This window comes from Sphaeramia orbicularis, chromosome 12, assembly GCF_902148855.1.
Source record: "Sphaeramia orbicularis chromosome 12, fSphaOr1.1, whole genome shotgun sequence".
In the NCBI taxonomy this organism is placed as follows: Eukaryota; Metazoa; Chordata; class Actinopteri; order Kurtiformes; family Apogonidae; genus Sphaeramia; species Sphaeramia orbicularis.
In genome coordinates, this window is record NC_043968.1 from 42,926,740 (window position 1) to 42,950,751 (window position 24,012).

Sequence of the window (24,012 nt, forward strand, 5' to 3'; positions counted from 1 at the left end):
ACATCTTTTTTGTAAAATGTAAATATTTTCATCATTTAATTTGTTTTTTTTTAAATACTAAAACAAAAAGAAAAACTTGGATTTGTCATTATTTATAGGTTATTAACCCTCCAGTATCCGGGTGCGCTTTTTAGTAACACTTTGCACTTCATGTTAAAAAAATTCATATTATTTTTCACAATTTAAATAAAGTTAGAATTCAAAAGTTGTTCATTTGTGCATGATCTTTAAAATTCTGGCCACCAACTAAAATGTGCACATTGTAAACAAAAGAAAATTACAAGACTAGCACCTGTCTCCCAAGTGTGCCTAAAACGCACTATTTCTTCCATTATAACCACTGTTTTTGATCCGTAAGCCATTAAGGCATAAATCCTGCTTTTACTGATATCTGGGCTTCATTTGAGAGGTGAGGGTCTAAATGAATTTATTAATGCTGTTAATGTTGCTGTTAATCATTGACATATGCCAGGCTGCAAAAATCAATTAATATGTAATCCAATTTTTATGTAGTATTTTGAAAAAAAACAAAACAAAACAACAGCCTATTTTGTGTTTTTTGCATCAAAAAATGTAGTGACATCATGATGAAAAGAGATCGTTTAAAGGGTTCGAAAAATCTAAAATGAATGATTATTTGATATGTCTGATTAGGGCTGACCTTGATTTACAAAAATAAAATCAAATTAGAGCAGAAAAATAAATCAATATATAATATTCAATACTTTGATTTATAGGTGTGGATTTTACGCACACTTGGTGACAGATACTAGTATTTTTGAACATTGAACCTAGCGCCAAAAACAATAATGCAAATTAACCAATGTTGGAGTTCATCACTGGCATATGCGAGGCTGCAAAAATCAAATAATATGTGATCCACTTTTTATGTAGTATATTGAAAAAAAATATTTTTTGTGTTTTTTGCATCAAAAAATGGTTTGTTGACATTACAAACACAGCATTTAAAGGGTTAAAAAATGTGACAGTTATTGAGTATTTGGTATTTTTATTTATGGCTCAAGTTGATGAAATAGAAAAAAGTGTAAAAGAATTAAAAACAAACTCTATGAAAATTTTTTTGACATTATTCCACAAGGCACACTTGGTGCTTAGTAAGGGCCTTGCTGGACGGGATAAGGGGGTTAAGTCAATATTTTCCTGGTCTGGCCCACTTGAGATCAAATTGGGCTAAATATGGCCCCTGAACCAAAATGACTTTGACAGCCCTGGCCTGTATCTTCACTGCATCCTTGTCCATTTTTACAGAGCAGGTGTTCAGCTCAACAATATGCTTCTGTCCAGTATGCTTTTATTTTGGTAGATTTCTCACTTCCGTTTATAGCTATAATAATCCAGAAAAAATTGACGCGCCTTCACGGACACAAGAAACACTTTGTCTCTGCGGAGGGGGTGTTGACAGGAGGAAGAGGGGGAGGTGGATGTAGACTGAATTGGACTGGCCCGGTTCACTTGCACCCAGATCCTGCAGCAATAAGAGGAGCGGAGGCCTGAGGAGAGGACCGGAGGGCAAAGGGGGGGGAGAGGTGGGAGCCGATCGGGGGGTCGCACACACAGAGAGAAGCTCCTTTTTGGACTGGGATGCAGCGGGACACCGGGCTGGGAGGGGGCCCGCATGATCTCTCACAATCCGCAGGCTCTAACGATGGTGGTGATGCCCCCAGAGCAGACAGGCGGATTCCTGCAGACCCCCCCACACTGCACCACCACCCTGAGCTGCTGCAGGGATAGACGCTCCTGTTTGTGCACATCCAGGTTTCACCGACGCACAAGAACCCAATTTTTTACACCGATGCGCCAAACAACCGAGCGGGTGACAGTGTACCTTCGAGCTCCATTCATACTCCACCCAGGGATGAAACGGGGATTTGCAACCGACCGACAGAGCCTGCGTCGTCCGGTTTCGACGCGCATGCACCGGTTGTTTTGAGCCGTGCAACAGAGAAAGATTCAAGAAAAGAAACAGAAACAACAACAAACAAACAAACATGTTGGTACGATGCTACCGGGGGAAGCTGTCGGTGTGGGCCGCTTTGTGCGTGCTGGTGCTCTGCTGGTTCTATATTTTCCCCGGCTACAGACTCCCACGCGATAAAGAAATAGTGGAAGAGGTACTGAGGCACGGAGAGGCATGGCAGAAGAACCAGAGCGGCATTGATTTGTACAGGTTTGTCTCAGAGCTCAGTTTTCTGTAGGTGTAAAGCTGTGTTTCCAATAAGTGAGGCCAGAGGTGTTTCTCCCCCCCCCCCCCCCCCCCACACACACACACACACACACACACTTTACCTTCATGTGGATCAGGGGTGTCTAACTCATTTTTGTTCAGGGGCCATATTTACCCCAGTCTGATCTCAACCAGGTCAGACCAGTAAAATAATGACTTCACCTATAAATAATGACAAATCCAAGTTTTTCTTTTTGTTTTAGTACAAAAACAAAAAAAACAAAACAACCCTTTCATATATTCATTGTGAGAACCTTAGTCAAGATTTTTTTCTCCAGTGTTTTTATTCCTCCTTAGGCATGAAAAAAATCAATGCAATCCAGTTTTTTTTTTTCCTGTGGAGTTACAAAAATATCCATGCATTTAATTTTTGAAGTAAAGAAACATGTGTTTAAAACCCAATATGAGAGAGGGATATGAAAACAATTAAATAAAAACATGTTTAATGCTACTAATCTGATGTCTTCTCACATTTTAACATATTCTAATGCTATTAATTCCTCACTTCATCAAGATAATGTGCAAAAAAAAAAAAAAAAAAACTTTCTTGTCCAATAAATAACAATTGATTTACACTCAAACGTGTTAGTGCAGATCAGGTTTATCAAGAACAGCAAAGTTACAGTAATCGTATGAATGTAAGGATATGAGATGATGTGTAAGTGTCCACTGTGATGGCTGATATGGAACTAAAACAACTAAACCCATGAATATACAAGAGAACAGCTGGAGAAGAACTGTCCACTGGAGTGACTTATGCATGAAAGGGTTAAATTATGAAAATATTTACATTTTACAGAAAAGATGTTAATAGCCGGAAAAAACAGAAATTTCATTGGAAAAATTAGTGCAATTTTAATAATAATAATAATGGATTGGATTTTATATAGCGCTTTTCTAGACACCCAAAGTAAGTGTGAATATTTTCACAGTGTAATGTTATTTTTTTCACTTAAATTTTTTCCACATAATTTTTCACAAAGAAAATTTGTTGTTGTCATTATTTATGGGTTATTGTGTTGTTATTTTTACTGGAGATCACATTGGTCTGTATTTGGAACCTGAACTAAATGGATTTTTGACAACCTGGACTGTTCAGGTTAATTTTTGCACTTTCATCCCACGGGCCGGAATGGAACCTTTGGCGGGCCAGATTTGGCCCTCGGGCCGCATGTTTGACACCGATAATGTAGATTCTGGGAGGTCCTATGTAAAAAGGGAGTAATGCATCACTAAACCATGCAAAATGTCCTGTATCTCATAGACTAATTAACTTCAGCATTAGTTAAATTGTCAACCACTATCATATCATCCATTGGTTTTCAGATGTTTCTTTTCAACCATGATCACTAGAGGGTATTAAGTCTCTCTCAGGCAGTTTTGATTGCTTTATTAATTCTAATTCAGTTGAGGATTTGTGTAAGCTTAAGCAATTCTTCAAGGTAAAGTGATTAGGATCATTCAGGGAAGGTGACACCAGTCCCAGTGGGGTGGGGTTTGACAGTAGTTCATTTTAAGCACAGGATTCTATGCATTTTCATAGTGTTTAAGACACCAGCAGAGTGGATAAGCAGTTCCTTTGTGTTGTTTATGACTCAGTTATGAGGCTAATATTACTAAAGCCAAACTTAATTTAGACATTAACATCGTCCATGAGTGTTCTGGTGTTATTAGAAATTGGATATTGCATATCTGGTTCTGGCTGCCCATAGGCAAAAAAAAAAAAAAAAAAGTTAAAATGGGAAAATATTTTAGCCTGTGTCTTACTAGAATCTCAGACGTACTGTTTAATGTGTGTTATGCTGTCCAGAGATCAACAGAGGCACTTATTTCAAACATCCTTTCTGAACAGGAAGTTGCTGACAGAATGCTGTGATCCGCGGAGGATGTTTGCCGTGACCAAGGAAAACTCCCCAATTGGCAAAGTCCTCTGGTATGATGGGGAGTTCTACCACTCACACACTGTCAACAATGAGACATATCCTCTCTTTGTGCAGGTAAGAGTTAATAAAGGACGCATACGGAAGCAATGTTTAGTTTTTTTGCACTCAATATTAGAAATCGCCTTCTATCAGAGTCAACTTTATCTGATAACAATAGTTATGTTAACATTCTTTCCTCACTGATTAATCATCTTTTAAACAATGTAAATCTGACCACTGTTGCCAGATGTTGGTGTATTTGTCTTCTACAAGCCTCAGACTTCTGAAGACAGCTGTGTTTTTGAAAAGTAAATAAGACCATATGGAGGAAATATTTTTCCTCCAGCTCAGCGCAATATGACACTCTTGAGACTTTGGGGTTGGCCATAGATTGTTATTGATCTGCTGAAGGGGCGGGGAAGGGGCTGGAGAGCAGACCTCTGGAAGGATGAAGGAAGGATGTCTGGTATACAAGAGGGGTCCCGGTGTGATGAGAGGAGACCCAGATGTGGAAATGTGAGAGGAAGAGCAGGCTGTAGTAACAAAACACCTCAAAATTTCATTTCATTTCATTTCTGTTATTTATTCATTCCAATATAAATGATTGGAAAGTAGCAGGATGAAAAAAACTTATAATACCTCCCTCTTTCTTGAAACATCTGCTTACATCAGACAAGTTGCCGTTACAGCTATTACAGTAAACAGTTTACATGATAGTCAGAGAAAATAAAACAAATCCAAAATCCATAAGTACAATTATTTCATTACATGCTTTTATAAAGCTTCTCTATTCTTTCCTTATATAACCTCTTAAACTGAAAAATATTTGTACAGTTCTTCTCTTCCATTGCCAAAGAATTCCACATTCTGACACCCACAACAGAAATACACATTTGCTTTACCTTAGTCCTCACCATTTGCTGTTTAAAATTAAACCTCTTTCTATGTTTTTCACCCTGTGATACTAAAACAAATCATCTCTGCAAATGCTGCAAACATCAGTAATATTCACGAGCAGAAGCTACTGCGCAAAATATCTATTGGCTTCTTTTATTTTCGTGTCGTGTATCTTCCACTTTTACTTTGAGTTAAACAGAGGCCATTAATGAAAGTTTTTATAGAGACAGGGTTTGAGATTATAGCTACAGATGAAAGGGGGTGCAATAGGATGTTCTCTATTGTTTTTTCTGTGACAGGAAAATTACTCCCTAGTCTAAGATAGCTTCAAATTATTCACAGACAGAAAGCAGAAATAGACCATGTGTGCATTTATGCTTATGTGCATGTGCTGTATATCAGATTAGGGCTGTTGGGTTATTTTTACATGGTTCCATGGCTCTGCGTGGGTATGTGTGTGTGTGTGTGTGTGTGTGTGTGTGTGTGTGTGTGTGTGCGTGTGGATGAGGGTGTTTGTGTTTTGTGCTTGGAAACAGGACAGACTGAAAACCTATTCTGTGAGTGCTGTTGCCGTGGTTTTTGTATCTAGGGGCGGCGCATCTCGCGAATAATCAAGATTGAAGCCCTATTATGGATGCCATAGATGTGCAGTCTAATATCCTGGTTGGCAAATGTGATGAATATCTGACCCTAATTTGCAACCATGAGCTGAGCATGTTCATTCATGAAGGATGGGGGAGGCGAGAATGAATAACTAAAGAAATGAGAACATGAAGAGAGTGGTAGAGCTATAGTGCAGTATGAATGTGCTTGACTCGCCAGCAAAGGCCTTAATGAATATGTGTTCTCGTGAAGTAGAATTCAAGTATTTCTCATCTTATGTATCAGCTGCTGCTTTAGTCTCAGTGAACTTGATTTAAGGTAAACTGTAGCTTTTGTATTGCTCATGAAAAATTCAGCACAGAATGAGAGTGTTTTGCTTTGCCCTTTAATGTGATGTTAGCTATTCATTATACTGCCTTTGCCGGGATGTTACTGGGAGTAATTTTTCTGTCTATTTACCAGCACTGCAGCTTTGTAGAAATACTGTCTATTTTTGTGAGTCTCTATCTTGCATGTCCTGTTTTTAGTAGTGTGGATGGACTTCCTTTATAAGCCTGGTGCATAATGTGGTCAGTTGTGTGTGCTTGTGTTTCCCCCAAAGGAAGGTAACTAGTGGTTAGAAGGGACGGACACAGTCAAAATTCACACACACATATGCACACACTCATTCTCCTCTCAATTACCAGTGCTGTGATTGCATGTCTGAACACAGACAACCAGCCATGCTACACCAAGCTGGCAACAGCCACAGTATCTGGGCATCTGCCAGGGAATGTGCCAATTAGGGCTTTGACTGTTAATTGTTGGTTAGTTCAGTGGCTCAAACAGAGCACCCATACATATAGTTCACTGAGCTGTGCACTCAATTCATGCGACCCTTTCTTAATTTTCTGATATTACTTCATGGAATTATTCTTTTAGATATGAAAAAATCCTAAAATACAGTTTCATAAGAAATAGTGCCTTAAAATCCTTTAGATAGTCTATGTTTTCAGAGAATATTATCCAAGACCACAAAGGAGGTGATACTATGAAACCAGCACAGGAAATTCTTGAATTAAATAACTACTTTTTTATTTACTAAAAATTAAATATTTTTGATATTGTAACAAAAGCAAAGCAAGCATTTTCAGAAAATTACTTTATAGTTGTCAGAACCTTGTTTGCACAACCAACAAATTAACTGATTATGAAAGCTCATTACTTGCAGCCCCACAACGTATTTAATGTCTGCTGAAATAGTCCTGAAATCGTCAGTGATTTGAATTAAACAAAGCTTCCTCATGGATAGTTTGACTATGTGTGACTCTTAAGCGTTGTCCGTCCAGCTTGCAGGTGTCCCATTACTGGTTGATGTGCAGTTAGCAGGGTATTGTCCTCTCTGACTCAGCCCTCAGTCATGGTCCAAAAGAGACCCTGAGGGGAAAGTGGTGTGTGTATGTACATTTGTGTGGATGTTTCTGTTCTCAAGTGTGCACACTCCAAGGTGAATAATGAGAACACTAGTTTCCAATGTCTTGCTTAAGCCATGTCTGTGTATTGCAAGCGATGCAGCTGAGGCAGACAAAAGGGGCATTTCTCGTCCTTGAGACATGAAGCGAAGTATTTTAGCATACTATTTAACAACCTTAATTGTTTTCTGTAAAAGGGTTTCATGTAGGTCACAGTGGAGGAAGAAGATATAAGGAAAGAAAAGAGGATAGTAGGTTTAATAATTGTTGAAGACTTAATATCTTTTAGGTTTTTTCATATAGTTTTGCAGATATTTGCTTGGCAGTACATCCATGTTGTTTGCAGTCTACCCTGTCTACTCTATTTTTACTGAATTATGTCACCACATATAATACACTGATTCCAGAAGTGAAATCTGATTCATGATCTTTAGCTGCTTTTTGTGCCTTACTAGTGCTTTATGACTCACATACCTGCCTCATTTCAAGAATCCAAGTTGAGTAAATCAAGATAAGTGATTGTATAATATTCTTCCAGGACAACCCTTTACAGTTGCCCTTGAAGAAGTGTGCTGTGGTGGGCAACGGCGGCATCCTACGGCACAGTAAATGTGGTCGGGACATTGATCAGGCTGACTTCATTATGAGGTGAGAAACACATGAGTCTCTAAGTGCAAATGCATGCATGTATATGACTGCTTCACCGCTCCTCCTAATGTGGATCAGCCACGTCTAACAGCAGAACCAAACACCATCGGCTGCCAGTGATTTTTTGGAGCTGATGTTGACTGAAGCCACGAGAGAATGACCGCAAGAAAAATGGGCAACAGCAAGGGCAGAAAAGAAAAGAGGTTGGGCATGATTAAGCTAAAAGGACTAGGCAGAAAGAAGAGAGGAAGGAAACATGTGCAAAAAGACATTAGGTAAAATAAAACCCAGTTGTGGTTAAATAAAATAATCTTATAATTTTTCAATTATGTTCTTAAATTGTGCTCCTTTTGAAACAAGTAAACAGGCAAGGTGCGTTTGTGTAAGTTTGAGCATCACAAATCAACAATCCTCACAGAGTTCTACATCTCAGCCAGTGTATTGAAAAGATTGAATCTAAAATCCACGCTTGTTAGGGTCAGATTAGACCCTTAACGTGAAGAAAAATGCATGACGAGAATTAAAACTCAAAGAAAAGCTGAGAGCAATAATAGTAATAATATGATGATGAGAGAACAAATAGCCAAAGGCAATTAAATGTTATGACATTTGATATATATATATAGTGTATATATATATCAATTAGATACACTTGCAACAGATAAATCCCAATTAGTTGGAACAGAATATTCTAAACACTGCACCAGTAAAACCAATGAAAAGAACATCTGATCTTTAGTTACAGTTCTGCTGCTTGGTGCATGGTTGTCACAGTTAGTCACAACTCATAACCCTGTCTGATCATTATCATTATCCTTTCACTTGATTAATTGTCTCACATGTTTGTGTCCCTTTAAATGACATATGGTTAAACTAAAGCGTTTTAAAAATATATTTTTATTTTATCCAGATTGCTGCTCTCTCAGTCTCAGACAACTCTCTGCTCTGCTCAAAGCGCCACAAACATCCCCCATCTATGTCTTTTTTTTGTCTCTGTCTCCTTAATTATTCAGCCTTTACCTCATTGACATAAATGAGCAGAAAAAATGCAGTTGTTTGCGACTGTAGTTGAATTTTATATGATTGTTAGCAGCGAAGCATTAGTGTTTTATAGATTATAAATAACTGAATGTCATGATGTTTACACTATTAAGGCTTATGAGGCAGAAATTTAATTTAATTTAATTTAATTCAAACTTAATTTAAAAAAAGACCCACTCATCTGTTTCATTATGATACAGCCATAAGAATTAAGTCTTTTTGACTTGTTGCCCTGAATAGTGTTGCAGATCTTTGTTGATTTTTAATATTCCAGAGCACCTTCATCTGAACTTGAAGGCAATCCAGTTTTTTTCCAGCCTATTCCACTGTCCTAATATGTATGCCCATGCTAGTTTACCTTTAAGAAAGGGGCCTCTAAAAGCTCTATGAGTACTGTATATCATTGCTCAAAGAGCTGTGCACACAAGACCCAGTTTTCATGCATCTGAGCACCTGTTTTGTATCAGAGGTGTGCCCATAAATACTCCTCTTAGCTCTGTCTGGATGGCCACGTATCATTCTACTACTAACATTACTTATAGGCCTGGTTTAAATTGATAAAAATAAGAAACTTAGCGTGTGTGGTAATATGTTCGGGGTGTACTTTACCTATCACTACCTGACTCTTAACTCACCCTGGATTTTGAGTGAACAGAGACTCCAAATAATATAACATCTGGTTTTGAAACTATGTATACAGGGTGGGGAAGCAAAATTTACAATATTTTGAGGCAGGGATTGAAAGACAGTGTATGACCAGTTAGTTTATTGAAAGTCATGAGAATTTATTTGCCACAAGAAAATTTACACAATAGAAAATGTTTTTATTCTATGTGTCCTCCTTCTTTCTCAATAACTGCCTTCACACGCTTCCTGAAACTTGCGCAAGTGTTCCTCAAATATTCGGGAGACAACTTCTCCCATTCTTCTTTAATAGTATCTTCCAGACTTTCTCATAATAGTTTTGCTCATAGTCATTCTCTTCTTTACATTATAAACAGTCTTTATGGACACTCCAACTATTTTTGAAATCTCCTTTGGTGTGACGAGTGCATTCAGCCAATCACACACTCTTTGACGTTTGCTTTCCTGATTACTCATATGGGCAAAAGTTTCTGAAAAGGTATGGATAATAGTGTTAGGTATGATTATGACATCAATATATGTTTGGTTTCAAAACAATTGACCTAGTGCCTGCTGAGAAAAAACAACTAAATGTTCATTGTAAATTTTGCTTCCCCACCCTGTATACATAAACTACTGGTCAAAAGTTTTGGAACACCCCAATTTTTCCAGTTTTGTATTGAAATTCAAGCAGTTCAAGTCCAATGAACAGCTTCAAATGGTACAAAGGTAAGCGGTGAACTGCCAGAGGTAAAAAAAAAAAAAAAAAAAAAGGTAAGGTTAAATAAACCTGAAAAATAATGTACATTTCAAAGTTATACAAAAAGGCGAACAAGAAATTGGTTAACAACTGAAAGCAGTTCTGCAGCAATGGAGGTTGATCAAGCCTCGAAAGTTGGTGCTACCAACTCCTACAGGTGTCCCAGTGTTTCTGAATTCCTTCCAACCCCTTCTGTCTGCATAAAAGAAGTGTTGGAACACACTTTGAACTGCTTGAATTTCAATACAAAACTGGAAAAATTGGGGTGTTCTAAAACTTTTGACCAGTAGTGTATATAAATCTAAATAGATATGCATGAGTTTGGAATGGACTGTGTAAAAAGAATAATTTTACAAGGAAGACCACGTAAACATTCTGCATGGTCATAATAAGAAAATGTTTCTCATCATGTATGCAGATTTATCCCAAGGTTGGAGCTGAGCAATTTTCGGCCTCATCAACTTCTTCATTAACAGTAACATGTGTCCAGCCACCCCAGGGAACAGGTTCTGAATGACTAAAAGGGCCAAACTAATGAAACCGACCGGGGAATGAAACCATCAAATGGTAACATCACAGGGAGTGACTTAGACGATAGCAGAATGTTGACTGAGAAGGAGAAAACTCAAACCAAAAGCAGACTTTTACCAAACAAGAAGCACAGCAGGCCTGATTGTCCACAGTGGAGCAAACACACAATAGTATTTTTCAGAAGTGTTTAGTGCATTAAACAGGGGAGAAGCATCCTTTCCAGATGTCTCTCATTTCCTCTTCCTCCTGCACGTAAACAGCTCTGATGAAGTATAGGTCAAGCTTATTAACAATTATCCTTTAATTGTTACTTAGATAATCCTAAACTGATCATCTAAACAACTTTAAAATGTTAAGTAGCAATGTCCACCCAGCAGTGACACAAAAGCACTTGGCCAGGATCATTACAACATCTTCTTACTTGTTTTTTTTTTTTTTTTTTTTTTAAATAGATGTAACCTTCCACCACTTTCAAAGGAATATGTGGAGGATGTGGGAACCAGATCACATCTAGTTACAGCCAACCCCAGCATCATCGAGAAAAGGTAACCAACAGTTTACTCTGTTTCAGAATCTTTTATAGCATTTATTGAGTATCTAAATGTGCACTTCATTTGAGATCATTATACTTGAGAAGCTCAGCATAGAAAAGGCGTTCTGTTCAGGGCTGTGGGATATACTGGTGATACTTATTTTGAAGAAAAAAATATTGAAAATGTAATATAGCACTTAAAAACGTTTATATAGAACTTCACATGAATGTATACAGGAAGGTAAAGGGCTGATAGAAAACCGAACAAAAATTAAGTAAGAGCACCATCACTTAGTTTTTGACTATTTACTTCATCAAATTTTGTTGTTTAATGTCCTGAAATTAGTCCGGAATTCATAATTTTTATTCATATTTCCTCATCCTGCACTGCCTCACTGTCTCACTTCTTTCAGGGTTAATCTGACACCACAGGATACTCATTTCCTTTGTAAAATCCTAAAGGAAGAGAGTAGATGATGCTTGGCAAGTTCAACAGTGCTCTACATTAAAGGAGTTGCATTGATGTGAGCTTTTTAAGAGCCCCATTGAAAATTTTAGGAACAACAATTAAAGTGACATACAATATATTTATTTTTTATATCTTATACAAGCGTTGGTTCATGGTATGTATGTGCATCTGTAAACATTTTAGCAGTGATTTCAAAAATCCATCATTTAGCCTCATCATTACACTGTTCTTTATAAAACAGAAGGGAAACTTTTTGACAAACTTCCACTCGAATTACAGTGGTGTTCCCTTCTGCAGTAGATACATATATAGGAATATTAAATAGTATTTATGGGCAAGGCCAAGCAAAGCGAACATCAGGGTGAGTTTCATTTTTCTCTAAAACAATATTTTGATTTCTCAGCATAAAAGACATATATCTCTACTTTCTAAAACAGTGTTTATTTAATTTGTACCTGAATTACAACTGGAAATATAAGAAAATATATGAGAATACAGTGTAACTGAAGAACAGTGAGGGTTGTAAATAAATGTATACAGGTTAAATTCAAAATGTAAATAACAATGTGTAAATAAATATGTTCAAAATATATGCCTGTGTCTAATCTTATATTTCATAATAATCAAATACTATAATGATTTTGAATGTTACTTATTATAAAAAAACAGCAGAAAGATGTGTATTAAATATAGTAATGAAACATATGTGGCCAAAGACTGATAATTTTATCAGTATCTTTATAAAAATTTTTGATTATTATTATTCTGGTGCATCACATTGAACAAACACCTCACTCTGTTACTTTTTTGGATTCTCACTCCATTACCATGAATTTTTTAACTTTTAAAACTAAAGTAAAAATGATATCAGTTTCATTTTTGGATATAATGTACTCTCCTATATATGTAATATATATAAAAGTGTGGTACACTAAATATTTGCACTTTCCTTGAGGAACAGCACTTTTTGGTATTTTTTCCAGACCTTGAATAACTGCTGTATATTTTTCCTCACTCCGTTACTTTGTCAATGATGAGAAATTCATTTTTTTATTAAAAATTTTGTTGTTGTTCTTTAATGGCATGTTAAAGTACTTGCTTGGACCTACAATTTGAGCTATTATGGTTGCTGCTAAATTAATTTTTAAAAACAGCTATGGAATGATTAGTATTGCTACACAGTGCTTTCTCACTCCGTTACTTGCTTGGTCAGGCCCTTATGCTTCCGCTGCTCTGGTTTTGACAAAGGAAATGCATTTCCGTCCATGCATTTTTCCCATCACTGTTAAAGGTGCTGGAGACTTTCAGTGACCAATTTTTCATCAAATCTGTAAAACCTCAGTCATAGCCTAAGTATCACGAATCTGTAAGTCTTTCTGTGATTACTCACCTGAATCTCTTGCATTACGGTGAACAGTTTTGTAGTGCCATCCACCATAAACAAAACCCATGTGTTTACATTCAGACCAGGAGGTCACTCGGGCATCTTCGGAATTTTTTGTCACGATGTGCATTGTGGGAAACGGACGCTCGCGCTGCCGCTGCAGGCAGCTGGGAGGTTCACACAGCGCGAGCCTTCATTATGTTGTTAATGTGCTCATAGTAAGGGAGCCAAAGTATCAAAAGCTCAATAAAATGGGTTGAACCTGACACGGTCTGCCATACTTTTTATTTTCTGTAAATAGACTTAGAGTCTGGTTTTGACCAACTCTATATATAAAATGTCAAGAGATAATTTTTTTTGTGATCTGGCGCTATATAAATAAAATTTGATTGATTGAGTGATTTAATTGGTTTTCCCCTGTAAGTCGCTTTGGAAAAAAGCGTCTGCCAAATGCGTAAACATAAACATAAACATTTGTGGGGGGTTTTTTGGTAATTTTGATCCTAAGGACCAATAATTGGAGGGTCTGCTCTGCTGGAAATATCACGAAAAAAACTGTGGCCTTATTAGTGTATGTAGCCCTCATTTTTGATATAAAATTTTGAAAGATGAAAATTTTCCTTCAATCCTCAGTGGACTGGGTAAGTTGTAAATAAATGCATTCCAGATGCAAAAAACATATGGTGACAACCTTCAATGAAAAACGTATTCTTAAAACACATTTCTGCATGATTTTGGCTCAATTTAATGCAAAAAATTAGGCGTTTTTCTAACTTTTTTCCAATATTTTCAACTTAACTTCATTGGCAGTCAACTATTCACCCAAGTTATGACATCAGCCAATATGCCATTCTTTTCACCAAACAATATACTCATTCCACAGAAAAAATTGTAAAAATCCAACCAGAATCAATGGATCTGTGATGATTTATCTACTAGTTGGCAATACAGGCCCAGAACCTCAATAGAATTTTAAGCTACTCTCAAAATTCTGAAAGACATACTGGATATTTAACGTGGTTGTTAATGTCTACATTATTACAAATCATGGCCTAGGCATCTTTTTAATTTCAACATAACTCTGAGAAATCACTTGAGGTCCATGTACCCTGAGATGTCAATCATTGATTAAAACAAAAAAAAAACGCCCCCAGCTCAGATTTACAAAAGTAACGGCCATAGCTTAGGAAATAAAAGTCGGCTGATGTAATGACAGGTGGAGGCGGAAATAAAAGAACCGGTGAAACTGGAGAAAAATAACAGAACATATAAAACACTAATAGTAATAGTAATACACACTAATGCTGTGAATGTACAATTATTTATGAAGTCTTTGAGTCCCTTATTAACCAGCTAAAGCCAGTGTCATGGTTAAGGCCAGAGGCTGTAGTATCCATATCAAACCGCTCATATTTTATCAGATAACAGTCTGAACCCTGATCCTTTTGGTCTGCAGATATTTACGCACTGCAGGGTCATGAAAAACCATCATCCTAGTGAATTAGAACTCAGGTTGACTGATTAGGTTTGTGATCTGTACTTTGACCACCAGGTTGATACTATCTGTAAGAGAGCACATCAGCGCATGTATATTTACCAGAAATACCATAGTTTTAACCCCCAAGTGCCTGAATTTATTTATAATTACAGAAAAAAATGTATTTGTGTTGTTGCTGTGATACAGATCCTACACATGTGAATTATGTGCAATGAGTATAACCATGCAATAATCTTCTTCTTGTCTATTTTTTGCCCTTCTTCCTCAATAAAATCTTAACTAAAAGTAAAAAAAACAACAAAAAAATCCCCACTGTTATAGAAGCAGGGTGTTGAAATTGATCCGTGAATGTCAGGGATCATAGATAACCAGGTAATATATACAGGTGTTGAATAGCACCTCATAAACATTTACTGAAGCCACACAACAATAGTCTACAAGAACTTAATGCTGACACTGTGTTTATGGAAATGTAGTCTTATTTCACTGAATTTGTTCTTCCCTTTCTTTTGCCTTCTGGCACTGGTCACTTTCTGTTTAATAATACAATGTGTTTTTCAACCTTGGGGTCGCGACCCCATGTGGGGTTGCCTGAAATTCAAGTGGGGTCACCTGAAATTTCTAGTAATTGATTAAAAAAAATTACTAATAAAAAATATTGTTTAACAATTCAATATATATTTCATTATAATTAAATCACCACACATTTTTCCTAGTAAAAATTAAGTTCAAATAAAATGCAGGATTTAATATCTGAGAGGACATATATTGATTGACCCAACCATGTGACCATGTGCGTTACCATCGCTTCAACACAGTCGCAGTCACAAGTCACAGTTAAGGTATCTCCAAGAGAAACTGGGAAGGAGTCACCAAAAAGGTGCATTATATATAGTATATAGTCTAAATGTCGTCTAAAATTAACATTTGTTTGCAACATAGTATAGCAAACTATTACATGATCAAAAACAAATCAATTTTGGCAAAAAAGTGTCCCTGTTTTGAGTGTCTGGGGTTGCCAGAAATTTGTGCTGTTAAAATGAGGTCACGAGCCAAAAAAGGTTGGGAACCACTGCATTATGGTGTGATTTTTTGTTATTAACATCAGCACACAAATACAGTCTACCATGAAGCAGAACAAACAGGATCCGAGAGTCAGTTATTCCTATTGTGATGAGCCTTGTAAATGACGCAGTGTAATTCACTCAGAATTGTGTCTATTTGCTGTTGTTGAATGACTGATGTTGATTACTGTCAATACTGGATTATTTTTTTAATTTACTGACTAATACTGGGACTATTTACTGGGATGATTTATGAGTAAAGATACCTTGACGCTTAGAAGAATGGAAATAGTTGAGATAAATCCACTGAAACTCCACTAAACACTGACCCAACATCCTTTCGTCACTGCTATACACACTTTTCTAAAGCGCTTTAAGGAGGCTAATATTGCAGAACTGCGTTGAATAAAGAGAGAAAAGACAGAAACCAGCAGTGACGGCAGATGCACACACATATAACAATAAATCTTTTTAATTAAGCCGTCTCTTTTTACTGAACTACTACTAGGGTTTCAGTGACAGTCTATGGAAATCTTCATCAATGCAAAACCAGTATTATATGTGTGTGAAAGTCAAACATCTCCAAAGGTTTATTGAGGAAACAGTAAAGTTAAAGTCAAAGTCCAGCTCCATAAAAGTTATATTTGGATTTGTTACCTCCGCCAAGGAGGTTATGTTTTTGCCAGGGTTTGTTTGTCTGTCTGTCCGTTAGTGTGCAACATAACTCAAAAAGTTATGGACAGATTTGGATGAAATTTTCAGGGTTTGTTGGAAATGGGATAAGGAAGAAATGATTAAATTTTGGTGGTGATCGGGGGTGGGGGGGCCCACGGGGGGGGGCCACTGATCAGCCTTGGCGGAGGTCTGCGCTCTCTGAGTGCTTCTAGTATTTATTATGCACCAACAATAGAGCTCTGAGTGCTGTTATGTTTTTTTTTTTTATTATTATTTTATTATCTTATTTAGATATCTGATTTTACATTTTCTTCAAGCGCAGTCAGAAATTTGCTTCTTTATTTTAGTTTGAAGCATGAAATCTTAGCCCTTCTTGGACTGCATATTGTGTTTACAGATTTAAACCTTTTCACTCTAAGGTTTTGTCTTGTTTGTACATTAGTGGATCAAACAGCTCATTGTTAATTGCTCAGTATGTATTTCTCACATTAGTGTGGAGTGAGAATCTCTTTTGTTGGACATGGATGAACTACACTGACAATCTGATCTCAGCGAAATTCATTTTTCAGTGCCGTTGAGCTGAAACTTGCCCCACCCCAACAGGTGCAGCAAGACTAACAGGAGATTCAACTGGATGTCAGTGAAGCACAACTATTCATGTCCACACAATAAAACTTCAGAGAAATAGGACATGACAGCAGGTTATATGCCAACACAAAACAAAATATAAAACAAAGACATGCCATAGTATTGCTAAATTGTGATAGGATATCTATCAAAGAAGATATTTAACCCTTAAAGAAAAATATGTAACCCATAATGACATACAATTGTTTTTGTGGTCACTTACAAATTAATTTTTTTAAACATTCAACCTTTTTCTAAGTGATTTGTGACCATTCATGGTAATAATATCCTTTGCATTTTTAGTGGCAATCAGGTATTTTCCTACATTTAACTTATGCATCATGTTGATGTTTAAATTCAAAGCTTATTATATAAAAAAAGAGAATATTGAAGAAAAATATATTAACTGATCATAAAAACAAGCAACAAACACTCCATGGGTTTAACAGATGAATCAGTGCTGCAGTGCTGCTTCCAAAAAACACAACTGATGACAATGAAAAGCTGAAAAACTGCATTTTAGTTGTATTATTTATACGTATTGATAGGATTAGTGAATCAAAAGTTGCTGAACATTTTTCTTGCAGCTGTTCAGGTCTTTGAGGGTTAATCTCTATCATCTAATCAGATCATGTTACTGGAATGGTTGACTCATTTTATTGCAACTGTAAACTACAGTACATTTTACATCCACACTCGGCCACAGTGTGTTTGTGTTCATTCATCTGAACACAAGTATAGTTGCCCCATACAGCAATCTTTCCAGCATATTCACCGAGTAGGTTGTGTGCGTGTGTGTGTTAGAGGGTGGGGGTGGGCATCTTTTATCACAATGCTTTTTAACCTACCCTGCCAGTCTTATTTGCTGTCTTCTTAGGTGGTGAGGGTGAAGGTTTATCCTCAGAGCAGTATCTGCAAGGTGCCGCCCACTTGAGGCAATAAAATTCACGAGGATGATTGTTTTCCATGACCATGCAGTTGGTAAATATCTGCAGACCAAAAGGATCAGGGTTCAGACTGTTATCTGATAAAATATGAGCGGCTTGATATGGATACTACAGCCTCTGGCCTTAACCATGACACTGGCTTTAGCTGGTTAATAAGGGACTCAAAGACTTCATAAATAATTGTACATTCACAGCATTAGTGTGTATTACTATTACTATTAGTGTTTTATATGTTCTGTTATGTTTCTCCAGTTTCACTGGTTCTTTTATTTCCGCCTCCACCTGTCATTATATCAGCCGACTTTTATTTCCTAAGCTACGGCCATTACTTTTCTAAATCTGAGCTGGGGGTGTTTTTTTTTTTGTTTGTTTTATCAATGATTGACATCTCAGGGTACATGGACCTCAAGTGATTTCTCAGAGTTATGTTGAAATTAAAAAGATGCCTAGGCCATGATTTGTAATAATGTAGACATTAACAACCACGTTAAATATCCAGTATGTCTTTCGGAATTTTGAGAGTAGCTTAAAATTCTATTGAGGTTCTAGGCCTGTATTGCCAACTAGTAGAGAAATCATCACAGATCCATTGATTCTGGTTGGATTTTTATAATTTTTTCTGTGGAATGAGTATATTGTTTGGTGAAAAGAATGGCATATTGGCTGATGTCATAACTTGGGTGAATAGTTGATTGCCAATGAAGTAAAGTTGAAAATATTGGAAAAAAGTGAGAAAACGCCTAATTTTTTTGCATTAAATTGAGCCAAAATCATGCAGAAATGTGTTTTAAGAATAATTTTTTCATTGAAGGTTGTTGCCATATGTGTTTTTTGCATCTGGAATGCATTTATTGACAGCTTACCCAGTTCACTGAGGATTGAAGGACAATTTTCATTTTTCAAAATTTTATATCAAAAAATGAGGGCTACATACACTAATAAGGCCACAATTTTTTTTCGCGACATTTCCAGCAGAGCAGACCCTCCAAATTTTGGTCCTTAGGATCAAAATCAACAAAAAAACACAAATAAAAAGTATGGCAGACCATGTCAGGTTCAACCCATTTTTGAGACTTTGGCTCCCTGACTATTAAGATGGTTTTTTATTTAAGTTTTAAAGTGCTTAAAGTTTATGGTTTATTCTACAACCTTTCGCAGCAAATGTTGGTCAGAAAGTGAGAGTGGTTACGATTCCTCGTATGAAATTTCCTCATTAGAAATGTGTGACTGTTGTGACACAAGAGGCTCTCTGGTGTTTTCTCTTGAAAAATGTAGAAGGGAGGGAGAGTACGTAAGGACTGATAGAACTGTCTCAATCCCACATTTAATGACAACAACCTTGCCTTAACCCCAACTTATTATCTCTCACACAAACCAATGGTATGTATTGATTAAGAAAAGAATTGCAACTTGTGCTCCTAGTTCTGCAAAGTCCAACTAAATGGCTACCATTTGGAGTTGCTGCTAATGGTCATCATATCATAAGATCTTACAGTAATTGTTTCCTCTTAATTCTTTATCTGCAAGATTATCAATGTAGCTTACATCAATTGTCTTTGTCACTTAGATTTCAGAACCTTCTGTGGTCAAGAAAAGCTTTTGTGGACAGTATGAAGGTCTACGGCTCCAGCTACATCTACATGCCTGCATTTTCTATGAAGCCTGGCACTGACCCATCACTGCGGGCATATTATGCCCTGGCAGACACCTCCTCCAACCTCACAATGCTTTTTGCCAATCCTGAATTCCTGCGCACGGTAGGAAAATTTTGGAAGGCCCGCGGTGTGCATGCGAGGCGCCTCTCCACAGGGCTCTTCCTGGTCAGCCTGGCCTTGGGGCTGTGTGAGGAAGTGACAGCCTACGGCTTCTGGCCGTTTTCCGTCGGCCTGGATGAGCAACCGGTCAGTCATCATTACTACGACAACATCCTGCCCTATAAATGGTTCCACGCCATGCCTGAGGAATTTGTCCAGCTTTGGCACCTGCATAAAAGTGGCACACTGCGCATGAGGGTGGGACACTGCCCCGGTCAAGAAGGGGGGAGGTAAACAGGGTAGAGATGAGTGATAGTGGTCAGTTGAACTTAACGTTACAGGACGCAGATGAAGACATGTGGTTTGTGATGCAGCAGGAAGTTGACGTCATGACACACATTGGTGGAAGTTTATTTCCTCGGAAAGACCCAGCACTGTATCTGTGTGCACATAGTCCTGCGGTCCTTGCCCCCATCTAATCCTTAATTATCATGAGAATGTCCACCCAGACCAGCAACATTAGGGACACAACACACTCTGACACATGCAGGCATACAGACAATGTAAGATATTCATACATTCCCAAAACCCACCATATCTCTTACCCAGAAAAGTCATGTGTGTGCACGAATGTGTATTTTTTGGGGGAGTTCTCTTGGTTATGAAAAGTCTCAGCTAGAAGTAATAAAAGTGAGAGTGTCTGGGCTTGGATGGCTGGCGGGTGGTTTTTCTCTGCGGAGTACTGTATCTGACTGACATATGGGGCAGCTGGACCAAACCCCCCTCTGGGTCTTTGTCAAACAGAGACAGAAGGAATGGAGAACCAGAGGGAATAATAAAACACATTGAAAGACTGGCGAAACACAAGGAACAAGGGAGAGATAATGGTGTTCTGGTACATAGCATGAATAGGACTGAAAGTGAATGAAAGGAAAGAAGTGGCAGGGGGTGAGAGGGTGGGGGTTGGCTGGTAACAGTATGAAGGATTATCTTCTGCTTTTCTTCAACCGAGCGCTTGATTGGCATTCTCTGTGCCAAATAAAGCTATAGTTCAAAGCAGGAGCCATTAGAAACGGAGTCTTAAGAATTATATCCTGTAGAATGTTTAGCCAAGTTGCATCTTAGCCCTTCACTGAAAAGGGAAACTAAATACACCCTGGTGTCTGTGTATTGCTTTTTTGCCAAATGTAATTTTTTTGGAATTAATGCGAAATGTTTTTTTTTTTGTTGTTGTTTCATCAGTGGCCATGAAGAGAAGGTAGTAGCATACATAATCAGAAATAAATAGTTGCTGCAAAAAACACACACATAGGTACCTCACCTTTAAACAGACGCAAGTCACAAGCAGGCTCCTTAAAAAAAACAACCCACTAACAGCCTATTGCAGTTCTTAAGAGGGGCTGCTGGAAGTCATCTCTTGGTAACTGTACTATACTTGCCAAGTGCCAAGCCAAGGGGAACAGTGGTCTCTTTGATTCACAGTCTTTGCACTGTCCTTGTGCTCTGAAATGGCTGATATAAAGAGAAGTAAAACAAAGACTGATTACTCAATGTCACAAAGTGGCATTTTAAAGGGTGACCGTGAATACTTTGCTTTCTTGACATTGTGAACACCTTATGAGGTAAGTTGTGATTATTTATGCCATTATTATTGTTATCATTTTGCATTGAGGTACAGATAGAATTGAGTGTATGTCCTGTGTTCTTTTTATAATCGTGATTGCTTTTGTTTTTTGTGCACAAGGGGAAAAAAAACCAACATGCTAGTGTACTTTAAAAGCCAAGATGACCGACAGATTTAAGCATGTAGTTTCGTACTTTCAGGCCTTGCGGATGGAAAACAATGTACTTGTTTTTTATGTGACCGTGCCATATTGTTAATACCGCAACAAAGGATGACTCTGCATGGAGAAGTGCATGGAGTGTACCATAACCTGTCAGTCTTTCAAAGTACAGAACACACTAGCTATAGGTTAGTGATGTTCTGTTACGACAAATAAGGTCTAGTGCCTTGAAGATGTACTAAGGCAAAAAGAATCATCGAAACGAGGGATATTTCTATTGCTGATCATCCTCATGTCTGTGTTGATTTTCTTGGCTTTACTTGGCAATCTGTCAGACAATATGTGAAATATGAACGAGCCAGAATTTACTAAATTGAACTTAATGTAAGATAGACATTGTCGGACCAAGTTAATGAAGTGAAACTGAAACGAAACCTAATGTCTCCCCAAATAATCTGCTGTCTAAATGCACATGTGACTCTGGGAGACTGGGAATTGAACTTGATGAAGACGTGTTTTAATTATTGTGATGTTTCTTATTTGCACCTTTATTTTGTTTTCTCCTGCCCAGTATTGTGAATGAATGAGATATGACTGTGGATTTAAGTAAGCATGAGATTTTTAATGTGTACATATGTGCTTTTGGTACATGATGAATATAAACCTCCGCAGATTTCCATTATGTCCTGATTCATGCCTTCATTCCATCCTGGTAAATATCGGTCTGCTATCACCAATTAGTTTTAGATCTTCAGAGTTATTCTGTTAAAATATACTCTGACAAGCCAATCATGGATTTCGCTGAGCTCAACAGGTCCAAATAAACTGCAGTTGTAACAAAAAAAGAAAAAAAAGAAAAAAATGGATCTTGAATCATCAGTACTCTTCTCTTCCTGCTACATCTTCATGTTATTTATATTTCCTGTGCAGCCTACTTTAATATTTTTGACACATGCTCTGACAACTGACAAGTACTTAGTTTGAGACCATCCAGCAGAAGAAGAACATCTACTAGCATATCAGCAACATTTTTAAACATTCCAGCAACAGGTTTTCTATCAAGAGGACAAACACGGCAACATTTATTAATTTCAACTGCAGTGTGTTTTCTGTGGTATCACATACTGGCAATATCATATTTGACCAAGCTAAGCTGCCGGTGCTACCATGAGTTCAGTGAAACATGACAGAACAAAATAAAGCATGACTTGTACACAATGGCAGTGTTGTGTTCCATTCCCCTCACTATTCTGTGGAGCCCAGATGGTCACATTTATCATAGACCAGTATACGTGACTTCTGGGTGACCAATTAGTTGCACTTCTGTCATGGATAGGTCACATGTCTGATCTCTGTAATACCCAAATGATCAGTCGTGGTGTCCTTAAGCAAAGCACTGAACTTTTATGTGCTAATTAAATTCAGTGCAAATGCTGCCGCTGTGTATGTGTCAAATGATTTGTCCTGTAGCTCTGATCATGCTGATGTCTTATTGTTTGTGAACACAGCAAAAATGATATACTTTAAGCCAAGTTCACTCAGTTGTCTTCACTGTGGGGACATACGATGACATAAAACTTTAATATACGATGGTTCAAAGTTCATGCATTTGCATTTGTTTTAATGTGATGAAACTACTGAAACCTAAGGTTAAAGCCTCTTTGTTTAGATCCTTTTTACAGGATTATGTTAAATGTAAAAAATTGTTCTGTTGCATTGTTTTTAATGCAAGTTGTCTCTGTGTGTCTGTGTATTAACTAGTGGGAGGATAAAAGAAGGATGTCTTTTTTTATATATATATATATATATATATATATATATATATATATATATATATATATATATATATATATATATATAGTACCTGAATAACAGTCCGGAATTTCTTCATAAAGTGGTTTTAACGAATATATGTAATCCAAAATACATTAGACAGTGGTCTTCTATTTAACTTATAGCTCAGTAAATTGGGTGAAAACAAATACAAATAATGAATTGCAAATTTTTTTTCCCCTAAATTTGATACTAGGAATACCTTTCTTAAAGCTGAAGTTTTATAAAATACCAAAGTTGTGTTTTTTTAAACAGCAAAAATCAAAATGTACTTTATTTGCCTTGACTGATTTATTTATTATGGAAGAGATAAACTTGCTGTTGACTTCCTCCATCTTTATCAATTTAATTTATGTCATCTGATGTGAAAGATCCTGTCTGAGCATGTTAAAAAATATGTAAATCAAAGCTGCAGTTCAAAATGGAATAACATTTGTATGTAACCTGGATTAAACTGTGAAGGATAAATAAAAGAAACAAATATGAACAACTGCATACAAGGCAAACACCGATAATGCATTAAAGGAAGGAAAATAATGAACAACCTCTGTGTGGTTTTGTTTCGGTTCTGTGTTGTTTCTGTATGCTGGGCATTTAGGTAGTATTATAAAGCCACTTCTTATTATGAAAAACACTGAGCACATGTCCTTTTTATTACTTCTTATTCATCTGCCTTTATTCAAGTAGACACAGCTTATTTTCTAGGCTTCATTTCCTATGCCT

General features: G+C 37.1%; 1 protein-coding gene across 1 annotated transcript; it reads left to right on the plus strand.

The window, feature by feature from the left end:
* Positions 1-1,390: 1,390 nt before the first annotated feature.
* Positions 1,391-22,335, plus strand: st8sia1 (ST8 alpha-N-acetyl-neuraminide alpha-2,8-sialyltransferase 1). Its single transcript, XM_030150339.1, has 5 exons — positions 1,391-2,188; positions 4,098-4,242; positions 7,657-7,766; positions 11,175-11,267; positions 19,486-22,335. The coding sequence occupies exons 1-5, from the start codon at positions 2,010-2,012 to the stop codon at positions 19,964-19,966; spliced, it is 1,008 nt and encodes a 335-aa protein (XP_030006199.1). The 5' UTR covers positions 1,391-2,009; the 3' UTR covers positions 19,967-22,335.
* Positions 22,336-24,012: the final 1,677 nt, after the last annotated feature.